We start from the raw sequence: 19,232 nt of genomic DNA, 5'->3' as shown, positions 1-19,232 counted from the left end.
GGTGAGGGTGGGGTGGAGGTGAGAGGAGAACAAGAATGTTAGAATTACCTGCGTTTGATCAAAGCTCCCAAGTGTGGGTTGGACCGCATTGACAAAACAGCGCACCACAGAATTAGCCTAATAATGTACTTTTTTTTTTTTTCTGTTATCATGGGTAATGATCATGGTCATGGGTTATCGCAGATTGGGCAGCGCTGTTGCAGAGCAGATTCACTCTGAAAACTAGAAATGATTATAATTACCGTATTTTTCAATATTCTTTTTGGGGGCGTGGATTTGATTGGACAGCTTGAAAGAGAGAGTAAACAGGGGAGAGAAAGTGGAGGATGGTATCAGCCAGATAACTGCAGGACCAGGAAATGGACCTGTGAGCAGTGTGGCAAGGCCTCTGTCTATTATTGCGTGTCACTTCTGAAACCCTCATGCTGTTTGAAGGTCCCTCTCTGTCTCAGTCAGTCATTATTCATATTAATGTTAATTCACCCAAGTGTCTGTCTCTCCTCTGTCTACCAGCTAATGAGACCTGTCGATTCAGATACGACTCTTCAGAGCAGCGACGTCGCACAAAAGCAGAAAAGAACAGAGAAACAAAGCGTGTTTATTCTGCAGAGGGCCCATGCTAATCAACCACTTGTACCTTTTCAAAAACAAAAGGCCTGACATTAGCATGTCTGCTACCAGATATGAGTTGGTTTGTTTTAGTCTTTTCTTCCTCATCTCTCGGCGTGTATAATGTCTGAGCACCACAAGTGGAAACGTGAAGAGACTCCTCGTGTGTGAAGACGCTTTGTCTGCCGTTTGGCGCCGTACATCAAGTGGGTTCTTTCTTTAACATACAAAGGGAGAAGAGGTTTTAGATCTCATCCCCACACAGACATCCATCCATTTTCTCTTCACACTTTTTTTTTTACATGCCGGGTCGCAGGTGCCTTAAAGGGGACATATTGGGAAAAATCCACTTTTACAGTGTGTTTGAACGTTTGGGTAACCTGAGTGTCTATTGACGCACAACATTTGAAATAAATCCATCCAGTGCTTTTGTTTGTGGTCTGTTTAAGTCTTATCACACAGAGAATAATGCTCCGTTTCAAATGTTTTGTTTGTGACATCACAAGTTTGATTCTGGTCAAAAAAATCCCCTCCACTCCTCCAGACTAGGGCAAAACTTCTTCTGGCACAGTTCTGCCATCTTTATTGTCTCTACAGAGGAGTGAAGTCTACTGGGAAAACTCGGGGGTGGGGGGGTAGGGGGATCACTGCATTTAAAGAGACACACACACCAAAACGGAGCGTTCTGAGAGAGCTGGTTTCTACAGGGTCACAAACCTCCTCTGCTGCTTGATTCATGTTATATTTTGACCAAAGCACAGAAACACAGATGTTTCATTTAGAGCACAGGGGGGACTGATATGGAAAAGACGTATAATATGTCCTCTTTAAGACCGGCCTATCTTGCGATGTGGATGCGACACATAAGAAAAATGTGTACAGATTAAAGCGCATCAGTTTCAACGCCCAGAGCTTGTGCTCAAACTTCTTGCTTTCTGAGTGGTGCTAAAGATTGATTTTTTTTTTGTCTTCCTCCTGCTCACTCATGTTCATATTTTCCCTCCTGATAATGTCCCCTTGTTTCTTGTCCCCTGTAGCCCCAAGTTCAGCTGTCTGGTCGAGGAACGGAGGACAGGGAGCGTCATCACCAGGCTATGAGGCTCCTCTGCATTCTCTGGTATTCTCAAACAAAAACCTCAACATATTTAGAACATATATTGTTTTGGAGGTTAACATCTACATTTCAGAATTCACACTAAAAGTCAACCCGTGTCCCCCTTCGTTCTGCAGCAAAGTCGTATTGAGGACCGCCTGGAGCGTTTGGATGATGCCATCCACGTACTGCGGAGTCACGCGGTGGGGCCGTCAACGGGGATGAGCAGCGGGCACGGAGAGATGCACAACCTTATAGGGGCAGCGCACACGCACAACGGAGCCATGGGCGCTCTGAGCGGCGGCTACGGGACAGGACTGCTGTCAGCCAACAGACACTCACTCATGGTAGGATCTGAGTGCATGTTTCTTTCCCAAAGTCTGGAGTGCATAGGATTGCTATGTTGATATGTTGAACACTACACATTCTCTTTATGAGGGAGCACACAAAAAAAAACCTCCCTGACCTTTAGGAGAAAATAAGTCTTGTACATGATACTGCTGAGTCATAAACCTGTTATAATGAGCTGCTTTTTTTTAATTTTTACGTACATAGATCTTTAAAACAAGATCAAGGTCAGTTGAAAGAAGCATTACTTCGGAGAAACAGATGAGTAGAGGAGGATGAATAAAAAAAAAAGAGAGAGAAACTTAAAAGTGGAGTGCGAGGACAGGAGAGGAGAATAAATTAAAAAATGTGAAATAAGACAGCAGTCATGTTTTCCACATTTAAGTTTGGCTTTTTTGTCAACTTGAATCAATAAACATAAAGACCCAAACAGCTGTGTGACATACGGAGAGGTAAGAGGGCAAGCGAGGAAGAACGAGAGAGCAAGAGAGAGAGAGAGAGAGCATGATAAAACGCAGCCAGTATAAACACATTCAGATGCCTGGACATGTTCACTCAGACCCACTCTGTTTATTTGTGCATATTCACATGTGGACACACACACACACACACACACCAGATGTTCATGCTAACTAGCACACTCTGCACACTGTCACTACCTCTTCAACACCTCTCTCTCCACACAAAGACTTGGCCCCAGCATCACTGATGTCATTTATAAAGCTCCTGAAGTTGCACTTCGAGGGATTTTTGAAAAATTCTGTGTTGTACTCGCAATGGACTCTGCAGACTCCAGGGGGCGCTGACATCAGCTTTACACTGTTACCAGACGTTCAGGAGCTTTGTCCCCTATAGTCTCTGCTCTTTGTTAAAGTATATACTTTGAAGTGTTGTTTTCTAAATGGACAACACCTGTGCTATAGAGGAGGGCGTGTGTGTGTGTGTGTGTGTGTGTGTGTGTGTGTGTGTGTGTGTGTGTGTGTGTGTGTGTGTGTGTGTGTGTGTGTGTGTGTGTGTGTGTGTGTGTGTGTGTGTGCATGTGTGTGTGCGTGTGCTTATGAGAGAGAGAGAGAGAGAGAGAGTGCTGGGCAGCTCCCACAGAGATTATCTTCTTCTCACGCATATCTGTCCAGCTGTCTCTCTCTCTTTCTCTCTCTCACACACACACACACACACACACACACACACACACACACACACACACACGCACGCACACACACACACACAAACTCATACAGAAGCTCCCCCGCTCTGCTGTCTATCTTACTTCTTACTGTTGTTTTGTTGCTGATGTTTTTTTTTTTTTTACTTCCTTGAACTTAATGATGCCCTCATTATATTTACAACAAATAACAATGAATAGAAATGTTGTCACTCAATTTGAGCCCATTCAAACACACACAGCGATGTGTCCGGCAGAAACTGGCAGCTGTTTGCAGACAATAAGCGCTGATAAACCAACTGGCACAATATCCTTCAGAACCAGAACAAACGGGACGGACCATGTTCATCCAAAATCTGGGGTCCGTACACTTGGAGGATAGAGCCGGAGTAATCATGAGTTCTTATGTATACAACCCCCAGAAGAAGTCATTTTAGGCTAGGAGCAATATACACATTATTCTGAATCATTCAATAGTGGAGAAGGAAATTGTAGGTAGGGTGAGAAAGATCTGTTTTTATGTTGTGAGTGAGAAATGATAAATGCTGATATCAATACTTCCTGAAAGAGCTTGAATGTTCTTTGCTGTTAGTTTAAAAAAGTCTCACAAGTCTGATCAAATGGTTTCCATCGATAATTATTAGTTGTTGTTGTTTAAACATTTATATAGAAATTGATAAAACTCAAAGCTGTGAGAAAATGTGTTGTTGGAAGTCATCGCTTTCTGCGACTTTAAAAACAAAAAAAAAGGAAAGTAGAGACTAGTGTTTGGCTTCACAATTCGATTTCAACTTTGTGCTTAGAGAAAATGTTTGAAATTGAAGGGAAATACTTGCAAACTACTTTCACAGTTGCATTTGGCTGTGCCTTCAAACCCGTCTCTTCTCTGCTCCCCAGAGACACATTTGGCATTAAGCTTTATTAAGTGACACGTGGTTCGGGTCCAGGAAAACATTAAACGTTGACTTCTTGTTAGGGGTGATATCCTTACAAACCGCTTTTCAGTTTAATCTTGACATTATTCCAAACACATTCCTCACTGCTAACATGCATCACGTGGAGAAAAAGATTCCCGTGAAGGGAAGTGATGGATATGTGCTTTTTACTTATGGATTCTTTAAAAACACGCAGACAGAAGCTCATGAATTGCCTCTTGTGTTGTCATTAAAGGAATCCTGTGTGTGTGTTTGTTCAGGCTCTGGATCATTGGCTGATAGAAAAACAGACTCATTAAGAGTGGAAACACAGCATCTCTATAAAAGGGTTCACATATCGTCCTGGGCCGGTCTGCTAGCCGTGCCAAGTCAAACCCTAATGGCATGCACTTCCACTTAAAACTCACAGCGGGGGCTAAAGTGTGTTTGCACTTAGTCGTAGGCTGAGATGTTTTCACTTACCAAACTCTGCAAAGTCTCACCATTGTCACTACTGTACTTTTTACAGCTTGGGTAACATTTTGAAAAAGAAGATGGTATTCCCTACAAATATTGTACGTACAAAGAGAAGAAAGTAGCAGAAGTGTAAGGAAGCTGATTTGTTTTTATTGCACGTCACACCTTATACCTAATTAAGATTCATAAAAATGATAAAATGACATGAGGCATTTCTGTGTCTAAGATATCACAGTAAACTAACGCATGTAGATTTACCTTTATATTAAATAAAAGGCCTCAATCAAACCTTTACCTAATTAAATGGAAAAGGTAAATAGCTTGAGGACGGTATAGTAAAAGGATTGATTTCATTGATTTTAACTAATGTTGTGCACTGGCAGCGCCCCATTTAAAAAAAAACAAACCAGTCCAGTTCAGCGTTGTCATCGCTCAGCTTTCCGAAGCGAGAACGCCCTCAGCGTCAGCTTTCGATGTGCCCTCACCTCTGTAAGTTGAAAAACCGTGATGAAAAAGTGCCGTGTTCGTCACTTCCCCCCTTACTGACCAATCACAGTGAAGAAGGCGTTCTGTAGAACTCAAAAACAAACGCACTCTTTTTCTCTTCTTCCCTGAAAAATGAACACAGTATCAAAGCGGATCTGTATAACATCTGGTGCACAACGTTCGTCCACTGGGTCCCCCAACGTTGACCCCAAACAATGTTCTCCTGCTATCTCCTTTGATATTTGTATTATTTATTGTGTGTCGTGGAGGATGGTAATGGGCCACAGTAGATTTCCATCAGCTTATGGGAGTACATTTAGTGGCTCAGAAAAAGCAAAGAGATGCAGGAGTATTATCTGGAATTAGTGTGTTTTTTCAGCAGACTGATCCAGATTATGATCCATTTCACTTACTGTAACTCCGCTTAATGGAGAGAAAGACAGACTCTCCTGTCTCTTAACCTTTCCCCTCTTTTAGAGACGACCTAAAACTGAACTGAGATGAATTAAAATAACTGAAATGACTTAAACACACCAGATGCAGACAGTGGTTGTGGTTCAAGATTTTTTCAGATAGAAGAGTAGTAGACAAAATCCACTGAGCATTAGAGAAAGAAAGATTTAAGTGTTGGAACATGTGTGTTTATCTGCATATGCAGTGATGCATTATGGTAATTGCGAGTGTCTATGTTGTATCTGTCTTTGCATATATCTCTCACCCTCTGTCTTTCTCTGCTGCATCGGTCTACCACCTGTTTTCCCAAAGTAATGACCTCAGCCTAAAGGCGTCTCAGCCTAACACAGCCAAACTACATACAGCTGTGTCTTATGTGTGTTTGTGTGCGTGCGTGTATAACTGTTTAGGAGAGAGAGGAGTGGGGAAAGAGAAGGGGAAAAAAGAGGGGGGGGGGGGAATGCATCAAGTCAGTAAGATGAAAACAAATGTGACAGAAAATATGCAATTAAGTAAATATGGACTAAAAAGGTCTCACGACTACACAAACTGTAAAAGAAGAACATTTGCAAGGAAGTAAATGATAGAAGAGGAAGCAACCGAGAGAAAAAAGTTAACAAAAAGAAGATCATCTTTATTTAAAGGCAGGGTTGGTAATAAAAAATAGCATTCCCTCAGTGCTCCTTCTTCACCTCCTCTCTGTGCCCCGTCACTTTAAGGGGACCAGAGGGGGCGCCGTTGGTGAAGAAGCAGACCTCAGCTCATGCTTTGAGATTGGGCTTGTGCATGCAAGGGGTAGAGAACAAGAAGGGGGACAGGGAGGCGTGTGATTGGTTCATCCGATTGGTACCTCGTGGCAGACATTGGTCGAAGTTTTTGCAAGCTTACAACATGCTACAGATGACGGATTTTCTTTGTTTCTTTTTCAGAGCACATGAGTTATTAATTTCTGTCAGGACCTAAAGACAATTTCAACCAAAGTTTTAAAAAGTGTATCAGGAGAAAATTATCAACCCTGCTTTTAATGTAAACACTATAATTAAAAAGAAAACCTATAGTAAGGAGAAATACATCAGAAACAGATTGATACATAAAGTGAATTCATCAATCAGTGTAAGGAAGAAGTATTATTTTAGTATTTCTCCTTTGTTATACTGAAGCAGATACTGGCAGACGGGAACCTTAAAGTCACTGATAGAATCCAGAAGTCCACTCACAGTTACGGGTCATGTAGCATTAATACCTGAAGCTAACAGGTGGGGAATAAGTGGAAAGGAAACAACCTGTTGCTCTGCGTCTCTTCAATGTATTTGCTTTATTTGTTAAACAGCACACAGTGTGTTAGGTCATAGCATGTTTGTTTAAATGATACTGCGACCCCTTGTGACCTTTAGCTGGTAATAATTGTAAACAACAACAAATATCAAAAAACCAACAGCACTTTGAGGTAAACATTTTGTACTGTTTAGTTCTCATGTAGACTCTCCAGTTAGTGTTTGTCTGATATATGTGGGCCGCTGCTTTTCTTCACAACATAAATGTATATGTTCCTGGACGAATAAATTATAACACCTTATACGGACCTGCAGCCCTGTGGTATGGTAATGCTCACTGTTTGTATACAAAAGGTGCGTGACATGAATATTTATGAGGAAAGGTGATATCTTCTCTGCAACAATATTACAGAGAATTATCTGAAAATGTATTTTCAACTTGATTTGTTTTATTGTTCTATTTAAAGCTATTTTTTTGGATAGGAGACCAACTAGCTGGGGGAAAAAAAACTTATTTTAAAACTGAAACATGTTATGCTGTGAAATTCATGTTAAAATGGAAAGAGAAAAAATGTGACAAATCTGGAATGAAATTCAAAAATACAACATTTTATTTAGATTAAGACAATAAATGTGAAAGCTTAATATCAAGGCTTAAAACATATTTGAATCAGAGTATTCCACATTTATATTTAATATAATAAGTACAAATCACTTTGATGTATCTTTAGTCAGGTTGTTAGTTTACGTCCTTAAATTAAAAAAACACATACGTAGATAAATGTTTGTCTGGAAATATGTTTATTTACCAAAATGACATTTGCACCTTTAACGATCAGCATGTCAACACGATGCACTTTAACGTACCCTAACCAAATATTACATGAATTATTTATTATTTTTTCTGTCCGTTTAATTCATCCTGATGCATTTTTCCTCAAAAACTTTTCCCTCTTGAGGACATTCTTCCAAGATTCGTATTCCCAGCTCTGCCCTCTTTACTTTTCCCACTCTTTTTTTTTTTTTTTTTGTATTGACGTTGAACTCAACAGAAACAGTCTGTCAACCTTCACTCTGTTCATTACACAAAAAAATAATAAAACATACACATCACGCCACCGGAAAATATTGCACCAATTTTTCCTCCCGTACGAGTCCAACCTCAACACTGGGCCCAGTGTGTGTGTTTCTCTGAATTTGAGAAAGTGTGTGTGTTTCTGCATGTGTGTGTGTGCGTGTGTGTGCGTGTGTGTGTGTTGACTTTACAGCAGGTGCTTTCTGTCAAGTGTTAAGTTTGAACAGAGGAGAAACTGTGCAGCTTGAGGAATGTTCCACGGTGTGTGTGTGCGTGTGTGTGTGTGTGTGTTAATGTTAGACTAGTACATTCGATTAGTATAGAATAGAACATATAGAAATCCGATGCAAAATATCATCACATTTACTTTAATGCTTTGCATTTGCAAAATATCCTATAAGACTAAAACGCTCCTCATGCGATGTATCATGACTTGGTGTGAACAGTCAAAGAGGAGAGTTTTAAATAGCTTTGCTGCCTTGCCCTCTAGTGCCACCCTCAGGACATTTCTCATGAATGCAAAGATGATCTGACGGTCACACTTTCAGGTCTTGCTCCCCAGAGGATAAACCCTAAACCTAATGTTGCGAGGTTTAGACATCCTATTTGTCATGTACATTATAATGTAACACAATAACAGCTATTGGATAGTCATAAAATCATGCAGCATGCATGTTATCTTTCTTCTTGTGTAATACCAAACTGAACTTCTCACTTCAGTTGCATTTCTTCCTCTCCTGCTCCTGTTCAGAGGTAGGTTTTTTTTTTCGCAGCTGCGACAATAATCAAAAACGACAAACAGAAATTGCAGGAATGCTTCTAGAAATATTACAATTTGCAGAGATAGTGAATTGGCAGAGTTTATTCTTGTCTCAGACGTGTTCCTGCAGGAGCAGAGACAGACTTGTCTTTGCTGTTTATAACGTGACAAAGTTGTGTGTGTGTGTTCCAGAGAGATATTCTGAGTGTTTGCGTGTGTGCGTGTGTGCGTGTGTGCGTGTGTGTGTGTGTGTGTGTGTGTGTGTGTGTGTGTGCGTGTGTGTGTGTGTGTGTGTGTGTCATCTCTTGACCCAGAAATCCACATCTTTCTCGCCTTCCTGTGTAATCAGTGCACTCTCTAACACACATTATAAATGAAGACACTTCCCACTGATCAGCAACATTGCAGATGACAGCTACTCAGCACCTCCTCCTCTCGCTCGCCCTCCTCTGCCTCCTTTTATTTCAATCTGCACAGCTCTGTTGGAAGAGTTTAGATAATATCAGAAAGTTCACGATTTTATTCCCTATCATGGTGCATCTTATATGTCATGAAACCCTACCTGAGGCTTGACATGATTAAAATCTAAATCTCTTAAAAATAGTCTAACGTCATTAACAAGTCCTGTACAACTTTTGTTTGTTTCAATAGTATTTGTCTTGATTTAAAGCGTGAAACTTATCGAATTTAACCCGGCAAGACGTTGCCCTATCTTTCCATATTTTAGGACAAAGTTACTTATAGGTAGAAAAAGATTTTGAATTGCATCAGCCACAAAAACAGGCTTTAAAGCCTGATACCTAAAGGTACGATGTGTAGAATTTTAGGAGAATTTCACACGAAAATATCTTAATGAATTTAAAATGGACTAAACCTATGTTGTGTTTTGAGTACTTACATCCTCTCAAATACTTCCAACAGTTATCAAAGCCAGAGAAAGCTGTAAAGTTATACTTGTCATGGGAAGCCCCATTTATTGTTGCCATGGAAACACGGGATGTCACAAAAGAAAGCGGGAACTGCTGCTGAAAGCTTCCGTACTTCTGCTGTGATTAAATAAAAGACATTTAAAATATACTTGGATACATGAGCTCGTCGGTAAACATGCTCTCCTCCTCAAGTCTGCTCGTCTTCACTGCGTTCAACAAGTTTGTTTTCATCAGGAGTGGAAGAGAGCAGCAGAAAGAATCACTCCCATGATTCCCCTCCAGTCTCTTTTCCCCTCGCGGCAGAGTTTGACCATTTAAAGTGCTGGATTTTTTCATGCCAAACATCCGATTGGTTGCAAAAGAATTACCGTAAGCTGCTCTTCTGTAAGGGGCATGACTTTTTTTCTATTTTTTAGGGAACCAACTCACTTTTAGAAAAGACTCGTGGATCTTTTGTTAAAACATGAAAACTAGCGAACAAACTGTACAGAGACTTTTCTTGTTGGTGCATTCAAGGACACTCTGACATCTGGTTATTGATAGTTTTTTAAACACTTTACAACAACCATGTGGTGTCACAATTTTCTACCTGGGTTTGATTTTCAGAGAAAGCGTCAAATGAATGTTATGCTTTCCAGCTGTGAGTAATCAAAATCACAGATGGACTTAAATGCAACTCTGACAGAAATTAGCAAAAGGCAGAAAAAAAAAATGGAAAAAGTTTGACAAAATAATCTAAACTCAGGATCTACTCGCTGGCTTTTTCCGCAGCTTTCAGTCACGGTCAGACGAAGTAAATCAAAACATTTTAGTGATGCTTCCATGTCGTTATTGGCTGCATGATGTTATGCATAATGTTGTCCAATCAGATGTTTTAACCTGAGGAATGGTGGGTCGATGGGCGTGGCTCTCTTAGCGAGGTTTGTGATTAATTTATATTTTTCTCCTCCGTCTGTCTCCCTGTCTTCTCTCCTCATCAAACTAAATTAAGCAAGAGAGAAGGAAGGCTCGTTAAAATATAAAAGCCCTCCATTAAAAATGTACAACACCCTCTCTGTCTCCCTCTCTGCTGCCATTTTACATTTGGGAATCCAGGCGCTGATGAAAGGCAGAGAACGGAAAGAAAAAGAAAGACATGAGGAACGACGAGAGGAAAATAATAAATAAGGGAGCAGTCAGACGTATGGACGGATACGCACAGACTACGCTCAGTTTCACTCACACGCACTCAAACGCACAAAGACACACACGTGCAGACAAGCCGGTCGACATTTTGTGATATTTGCATGGAGCGAGAGGGGAGTTTGGCATGTGGTGGGCAAGACCTCTCTGTCAGCCAGCTGGATTAACAGACAGACAGAGGGATTGTGTATTCAAAACAACTTTATTTACACTACTGTTGGCATACAAGACAGCAGAAAAGTCAAAGCAGACAATTTACATCATTTCCATCTGAATCAAAAAGTCATGAGACTCTTAACCTGATGTCTTCTATCTATTCCACCTGCTCTTTCTTCTTCCATCTACATTACGTTTGATCATAATCTGGTGCTGTAATGTGCTGTTACCTGTACCTGTTATTGCAAAATCAAGAAACACAGTGGTGGTTCAATACGTGTAAAATTGCATATTAGTTCAAAAATGTTCTTCAGTGTCCATGAAAGCAGTTTCTGTCTGACATAACTGTCTCATATATCATATGCACAGAATATAAATATTCCTATAAGAGGTTATGCAACTCAAATTCAACTTCAGCAGATACAACTTCGAACATGAATGGAGTGTTTTAGTTGACCTCATTGGCTCGATGTTTGTTCTTTGTTCGGGTAGAAACCAGGACAATCAGAGGTTTAAAGGACTACAGATAAAGTTCACCAATCCTGCAAAAGTTTGAGTTCTACGGCGAATCCAGAAAAACAAAGTATGAGACCTCTCGGGTCTCAAGGGACCTGCAGGAGGTCCGCTAAACTGTCGCAGGTGAGCTAGCAGATGTTGAACGTTAAGAGTTCCTCAACGGCACATCTCAGCGTGAGGCTCCAGGTCGACAAAGAGCGGACAAAGGCATCACGTGATGACCTGCGGCACTTTCTTATCAAACAGTCTAGACCTGCTGAAATAATGGAAATGTGGAGAGATATCTTCTGTTTAATGTTGCGTTACACTGTGTATACATAGTCATGAAATGCTTTAACTTTTAAGCCTCCAGGTGCCGCAGATTGAAACAATATCAAAATGAGCAAAAGAGTTTTATTTCGTTCTGCTAATCTAACCCCCTCACAAAGATGGCCAGCATGAGCAATGCATGATGGGTAATTCCGAATGTCAAATCTTTAAGCACAGGTCAAATGCTGTGTTTTAAATTTCTATTTCTGTATCGGTTAATCAAATGTATGTTGTTGTATTTCATGGTTTATCACTCTGTATACTAAAAGACCCAACTAAGGATGAACGTTAGAACTTAGCAGTACAGTAGCTTTAAACTTTAAACTGAAACTTTGTTTAATTGTGGCCTGTTGTGTGAAATAAATTTCATTTAATTTTTGAATGATGATTCAGTCAGATTTGAGCATGTTTAAGACCCTCCACACTGCTAGTCAACTTTCTTTATGTTAAAAAAAAAACAAACAACCCCTCTTACATTATATTTGCAGAGCAACTTCTTGTTTACGGTGTTCAGATCTAAATATCCACCGGGATTCATATCGAGCCGCCGTCCTGCTGACATGTTCAAAGTAAAAAGATCGAAAAAAGAGGAGGCGTGAGAGAGGGAGAACCGCAGGAAGCCGCGAGAAAGCTGGCATCACACACACACACACCCATACACACACACGCACATAGACACACACATAAAGAGAACCCATCTCGTGCCAAAACAGTGAGTCCCTGCTGGAAGCTGCTCGGTGCTCTGGGAATTAGAAATCCCACAATTAAACATATGGGCATTAAGATAATTGTCAGTTGTTATGCTGTTGTGTGTGGGTGTGGTTGTGTGTTAGAGTGTGTGCGTGTGCTAGTTTGTGTGTGTAGCAGACAGATGGATAGGATTCAACCAAGCACACACACACACACACACAAACACACAAACATACAAACATACAAACATTTACCCTTACAGGATTTTCCTGAAAGCAAACGTAAAGAAACATGGAGATATTGAGTTTCAAAAAGTGTAAATTTACATGTCAGATATGAAGGCTTGAACATCTAGGAGACACACACACACGCACACACACACACACACACACACACACACACACAAGCAGTGTGTGGAAGCGGTGCAGCTACCTGAGTTTTACTTGTAAAATGGCTGAAAAGCATCAGATGGGACAGTGTCTGTATAAGTGTGTTTGAATGCCTGTGTGTGTGTGTGTAGGTGTGTGTGTGTAGGTGTGTGTAGGTGTGTGTGTGTGTGACAGAGAGACACAGAAATCTTGAGCGTCTTAGAAAGGCAGAGGATGCCCTCAGCAGGCCGCTCTCAGAACTGCAGCATCCTGAAGCGAGAGAAAGAGAAAGACAGTAAATTTAACTTCCCCTTTATTTATAAATTGTCCTTTTTTTTAACGTTACTTTGATTTTACTGACATCTTCAGTTCTCCACGAAGCTTAAACATGAGTAATGTGATTCTTCTCTACTCACTCTCTGAAATATAGAAATACTTCATGATTATGAAACTTGAATCTAAGTAATGGCTGAGAAACAGTAATATCTGAAAACATACAAATCATATATTTATAATAATTAATTATATAATTCATACAAAGAATAATAACATTTAAAACTAAGACAAATACATTTGAATGAATAAGGACATAAATAAGTTGTATTTGAACCCAGTAGAAGTCAAAATACGACAATCAAGTTTAAAGTTCCTTGTATTCAGATGGGTTTTAGAAATATTTAAAGAATAGAACAATCTAATGTAAATATGGAATATATGATTGTTGAAGAGTTTTTTTTTATTTTAGATATTTGTAGTCTTTCCATTCAGTCACTATTTTGAATGTTGTCATTCTGCATTAATATTGTTGTAAAAATATTCAACAAATTCTTCCTTCATCCTTCAAAGTAAATGTTTCTGATTCTTCTGTGCCCAAAAAGCTTTCAAATAAAATAAAGAAATAAAAAAAAAAGAATTCAAACAAGCCTGACATTTCGCTCAGAGCAGAACGTCTGGACTGATGAAGTCAGATTTTTTCCTGATCAAACCCTCTGCTGTTTTATTTTTTCCAGGTGGGCTCTCACAGAGAAGACGGCAGCGGCGGTGTGGGCGGTTTGCGCAGCGGACACTCGATGGGCGGTCAGGTGTCGGGGCCTCAGCTTCCCGTTCAGTCGGCCACCTCACCGGACCTCAACCAGCCCGACCCGTACCGCGGTAAGAGTCGCTCTGTTCTCCAACAGTCACATAGACACGGCCAGAATCAAACACTAAAACTCATAAATCACCGTCAAGCACTCTGCGAGGACTTCTCCCACACATCTGACCGTTTACACTTCTGTTTGTTTTGTTTCTATTCCAGAAGTTTGATTTTTATTAGAGAAAAAAAAAAAAAAACTGTGACAGAGACATGCATGTTTGTTTCTGTAGAGACACATCCCAGCATGCATTTCTGCATACACACACAAAAAAAACACCATAAATATGCTTCAGACTTTACATAATCGTTCAATAACCTTTGTAGAAACCATTGAATGAAAATAATAAGTAAGGATACGAAGGTGGAAATACATGAGGGTCATTAAAAAGATGAAGATCGTGAACGGAACGACCTGAAATGTTTAAAGGAGAGAAAAGAAACAACAATGAGAAAAAAGTAGTGATGAAAAACAGAAAACAGGAGGATCATGTTAAAATATGAACAAAAGAAAAACACATGAAAATAAATAAGTAGAAAATGATCTAAAGAGAGCAGAATAAATGAAAGATGACAGACAACTGTGGCCGGTTAGAGAAACGAGAAAGATAAAGTGAAAAGATGAAACGGCTTAAAAAAAAAAAAAAAATGGACGATTTAGAGAAATTAGGTAATGAAGAACATGAGGAAAGAGTACACAGACAAGAAGGAGATGCTGAAGAAGAAACAGAGCAGATGAAATAAAACAGGCAGAGAGGAAGAGAAACAAAGGTAGAGATACAGAAACTGTCAAAGTGACGATCGGGAAGTCGAACGCGTGGAGTCAGATCTCAGCTGTCGAACCCTGATGTCAACGCCCGAGCAAGGGGGGTCAAATAAACCCTGTGTGTGTGTGTGTGTGTGTGTGTGTGTGAGTGTGTGATGTGAATATAGAGGAGGAGGAAAAGTATATATGTACGCGCTGTGGAGCAAATTAGCCCTGAGCTCGTTTTTAAAGGCTGAAAATGAGTCTGCTGGCAGCAAAGTTCAGCTGCCGACAGCCAGAGCCAAGTGTGTAATGAGGTGAGAGAGACAGAGAAACACACACACACAGGCACACACTTTCTCACACAGGAGTGAGTGTGGGTAGAGGCTGTAAATAAAGTGTATTAAAAATGTTTTTGGCAGCAAAAACTTCCGTAGCAAAGCTGTGGTTTCTCTCTCAATTTCAAAATAATTATGGACTGTGACGATTCCCCAATGAGTTTATTATTTCAGTGAATTACATTGATATAGTAACAACCTTAATCTAACCAACGCAGGTTGATTTGATTTTATTACATCCACTTATTAATGAATTTGTAGGCATCATTTAAAGAGCTGATTCACCACAGATTGGACGAGGCACCGCATGTTGGCGCATGAACATAAATGCCGGAGTGCTGAATTATCCAGAGCCGTATGAACAATGAAAACAGGCTGACTCGTCAGAATACACACAAGCAGGAAGATGTGTCCGACAGTCTGTAAGAGAGAGACAAAGTGATGACTCTTTGACACAGATGAGTCATCCAGGTCGTCTTGTTACGAAAAGTTTAACCCTCGGCTCTAACTCCACTCCTGACCTGTTGGTGGCAGTGAAGCATCCTCACTTGGTTACCCAGCTGTCAAAAACATGAGAAATTAAACAATCAATTTTATTTATATAGCACATTTAAAACAGTGAACAACAAAAAATGAAAAAAGAGGGAACTCATTTCAGAAGCCAAGGAGAAACAGAAGGAGGAAGTTAAAACTGAAGAGCAGGTAGAGAAGCTGACTTCATTCAAACTACAGAGTGGAGCTGAATGTTCACAGTGTCTTTAAGTTCACACAGACGCGAGCTCAAATCACAGAGGAAGATACGGACAGGCTTCAGAGTGTCTGCTCAGTCGTCTCTGGTGTCGGTTTGTGTCCGTCTGGGTTCAATCACACATTCGGAAGCACAAAGTCACAGTTTAAAGCCTTTCTTCGTGCGATATTTGTGCACAAACACTCGGTGATTGTGCGGGGACAGATGCACACACAAACCAAACACAGGCCGTCACTCAAAGCTGCTCACAAAATGCCTCCAGTCAGGCAGACGGAGATTCAAAATGGCCGACAGTTGCTGGTGTGTCTGCGTGTGTGTGTGTGTGTGTGTGGGAACAGAGCGGAGCGTTTTGTGTTGACTGAGAAGTTGGCAGCGTCCCAGTGACGGATCCATACAGACGTCAAATAAAGAGTGCACTGTTGAGCGGAGGAGAAAGGCAGGGAGAGGGTGCAGGGGCCTTTACGTCTACATCAGCAATCTGCTGAGCCGCCATCTTGCAGGGCGACAGGCCTGATGCTGCGCTCACATTACATCTGCAGAATAGAACAAATAAGAAACCCTAAATGACTCTCAATCATGACTCTGAGATGGTCTTTTCTTTTCTTTTTTAGCAGAAGCACAAACTGTTTGTTTCACATTTAGCTGGAATACTTAAGCTAAATCATTTCTATTTTTACATTGTGTATTAGGATAAGCTTAGCAGCAATCTGCCACTGGTTCAACACTCAAATCCTCGCAGTTGGGAATTGTCAGAAATAATATTCGATTGCATCTCGGATAAAACAGGAATCCACTTTTGTAGCTTTAATTAAAAAGTCCTTTAATTTTTACCAGAAAAATCAAGTTACAACCTCGGGTGTTGAAAAATGAAGCAAAAATAAAGACGCAAAAGAGCTGCAGTTCACAGAGTGTCCACTTGAGGCGAGCTCCAAAAGCCCCCGAAAACCCCATTTACACCCATATTAAAACACTGATTCACACAGAAGCTCATTTGTTTAAACTGTGTGTTGATGTAAAAACATGTGACTTTAACATCTGATTCTTTTGTTTCATCCACCAGGAAAATCAGGGGAAGCGTCTCCAGACATCCCTCTAACCCATCATCTTCTTCGTCTATCTGCAGCTCTGTCCGGGGGCCTTCAGGGCCAGAGCACATCCTCCGTCAGCTCGGAGATCAAGTCTGAGGATGAGGGAGATGAGAACCTGCTGGACTCCAAACCCCTGGACTCCAAGAAGGAGGACCCGGACAACAAGGATCTGAAGTCTATTGATAGGTCAAGATCTAGGTAACCCCGCCTACCTCTCAGACGCTCGCTTCCATCCAAACCCCTGGGCTGGGCTGGAACCAGCTTAATCCCAAAAACAGGACACACTCTGAGACCTTTCTTTGTTCAAAAGAACTTATCTATTAGAGACAGGATTTCATCAGCTTACATGATCAACTATTTTATCGTCTCAGTGTAGTGGCAGAAATAAAAACATATTGATGTTTATTTCATGGTATAGAGCTGAACGTATATGCCGGGAAAGTATCATTTTTCTGGAGCAATCTGAAGAGAGTTGCATGAAAAATTAACAAAAATATACTTTATATATTATGGCATAAACATAAACACTTTTTCAGACAGTTATTCTTTATTTTAAAAGTGAAACAATGAAGTTTGGATAGAAAGGACTCACAGCTGTGTGTGTTTTTGGGAACCAGCCTCTGGATTTTGATGGAGTGAACAAGTGTGATGAGAAGCAGTTAAATACGTTAAAACAGAGACTTATTGTACTCCACACGGCCGTGGTCACCAGCCTTCTCTCTGCCGCTGCTTTAAAGAGAGAGAGAGGTCTGGTGGACTCGAAGCCTCTGGTTAACTTCAACAGTCTCTCCATGGTCTTGAGCCTGGTTTTAACTGTTTCTCACACAACAGAGTAGAGCCAACACTCAATATTCTCAAAGAAGAGCCGCCTCACATTCAGGGCCGGGAAATCAACACCCACAGAAACACTGACGCTTGAAGCTTCACATGCAGATGGTTTCAAAAGGACAAACAACTATGGCACCCCTTAATCAGATACAAAATGAAGCCATGTTAATAAATGGTGATTAAAAGAGGAAGTGTGCTTCTTGGTCACGGTGTTGATTTCCTGCCCTGGTTGCAGCCGAGCAGCCTTCATCCCTCCAAACGAGACTTTCCACCTGGAGGCAAAAACTAAGACAAATCCGAAACATTTGGATCCCAAACCCAGAGATTATTCATGATGAGGCGGTCATGACGGGGATGATGATGTACTTTATTTTGTTTGTGGAAAAAAAGAAATGGATGAAAAGTGTCTCTCAGGTGCTGGGAGCGTGTGTTTGTGTCGTTCAGCACAATTGTTGATGTAAACCTGGATTCCTTTTTTCTTTTTGGTTTCCTGATTTACTTTGTGTGGCCTTTGTTTTTTTTGACCTTTTTGTTTTATAAACGCTGAGGACAAAATGTTTGTGATCGCTCCAGTAGATTTCTTCCGCTTAAGATGAAGTCTTGCATTTCTTCAAGTTGACATTTTTTGACAAATGTGTATAAAAAGTATGTCCAGTGAAACAGCTTAGTATGCCACTTACTACAATAGACTGTGTGGCAGGTTTGAGGAGAGAAGGATTTGTACTGGTTATATATTTAGACACTAAATTAAAAAAAACAGGTTCATGTTGTGTTATCTGAGATGGCAAGGGGACGAGAGGAGAAACAGTATCAATCAATCAATCAAGGCCAGTAACGATTTAAACCCAGGTAAAAAAAAAGAAGGAGCCAAACATGAGCTGACCACATTAACACCTAGCCTCGAAGTAAACGCCCTCCTCCCTAGAAAGGAGTCAGCATTTCTGTAAACTGAGAAGTCACACGCAGCCTGAGGGTCCCCCGACAACTCGCTGCCTCTACTCAACTGCTCTTTATGCTGAGAGAGAAAGAGAGAGATCCTTTCGCCTTGTAAAAGCAGTAAATACCGAGTCCGCTGCAGGTTTGTAGATTTCCCTCCTGACAGGAAAATAAAATGAGCTCTCCTCCTCATCCCCTGCTTCCTTTTCTTTCCCCTTCGTCCCCTGCTTCCTTTTCCCTGGCTCGTCCTCCTGGTCCTCATCCTTGGTCTCTGTAGCAACAACGATGACGAGGACCTTTCTCCGGAGCAGAAGATGGAAAGAGAGAGGGAACGGAGGATGGCCAACAACGCGCGGGAGCGTCTGCGTGTGCGTGACATCAACGAGGCGTTCAAGGAGCTGGGCAGGATGGTCCAGCTGCACCTGAAGAGCGACAAACCTCAGACCAAGTTACTGATCCTGCACCAGGCCGTCGCCGTCATCCTCAGTCTGGAGCAGCAAGTCAGAGGTCAGTCTGATGATAGACTCCTAATCTTTTTACCGGATCTCAGAGGTATCAGGTATAAAAGTAAAACATATAAATATTAAAACATTCTAGAAACGGATCAAAGATCAAA

At 40.9% G+C, this 19,232-nt stretch overlaps 1 protein-coding gene across 10 annotated transcripts in view; it reads left to right on the top strand.

The window, feature by feature from the left end:
- The window catches only part of tcf4 (transcription factor 4), a 230,504-nt gene that overhangs the window by 202,120 nt on the left and 9,152 nt on the right, over positions 1–19,232 (top strand). For 7 of the 10 annotated variants that reach the window (XM_079365223.1, XM_079365221.1, XM_079365224.1 and 4 more), the window contains 5 exons: positions 1,647–1,726; positions 1,840–2,049; positions 13,812–13,953; positions 16,825–17,038; positions 18,894–19,123. In XM_079365223.1, the coding sequence (XP_079221349.1) occupies positions 1,647–1,726; positions 1,840–2,049; positions 13,812–13,953; positions 16,825–17,038; positions 18,894–19,123 (876 nt within the window). The remainder of the gene's footprint in view (positions 1–1,646; positions 1,727–1,839; positions 2,050–13,811; positions 13,954–16,824; positions 17,039–18,893; positions 19,124–19,232) is intronic. The other 3 variants (XM_079365228.1, XM_079365230.1, XM_079365222.1) reach the window with 1 other exon arrangement.

The sequence above is a fragment of the Symphodus melops genome (assembly GCF_947650265.1).
Source record: "Symphodus melops genome assembly, chromosome: 16".
In the NCBI taxonomy this organism is placed as follows: Eukaryota; Metazoa; Chordata; class Actinopteri; order Labriformes; family Labridae; genus Symphodus; species Symphodus melops.
Note: the sequence above shows the minus strand (reverse complement) of the source record. Positions and strands in the feature narration are given on the sequence as shown.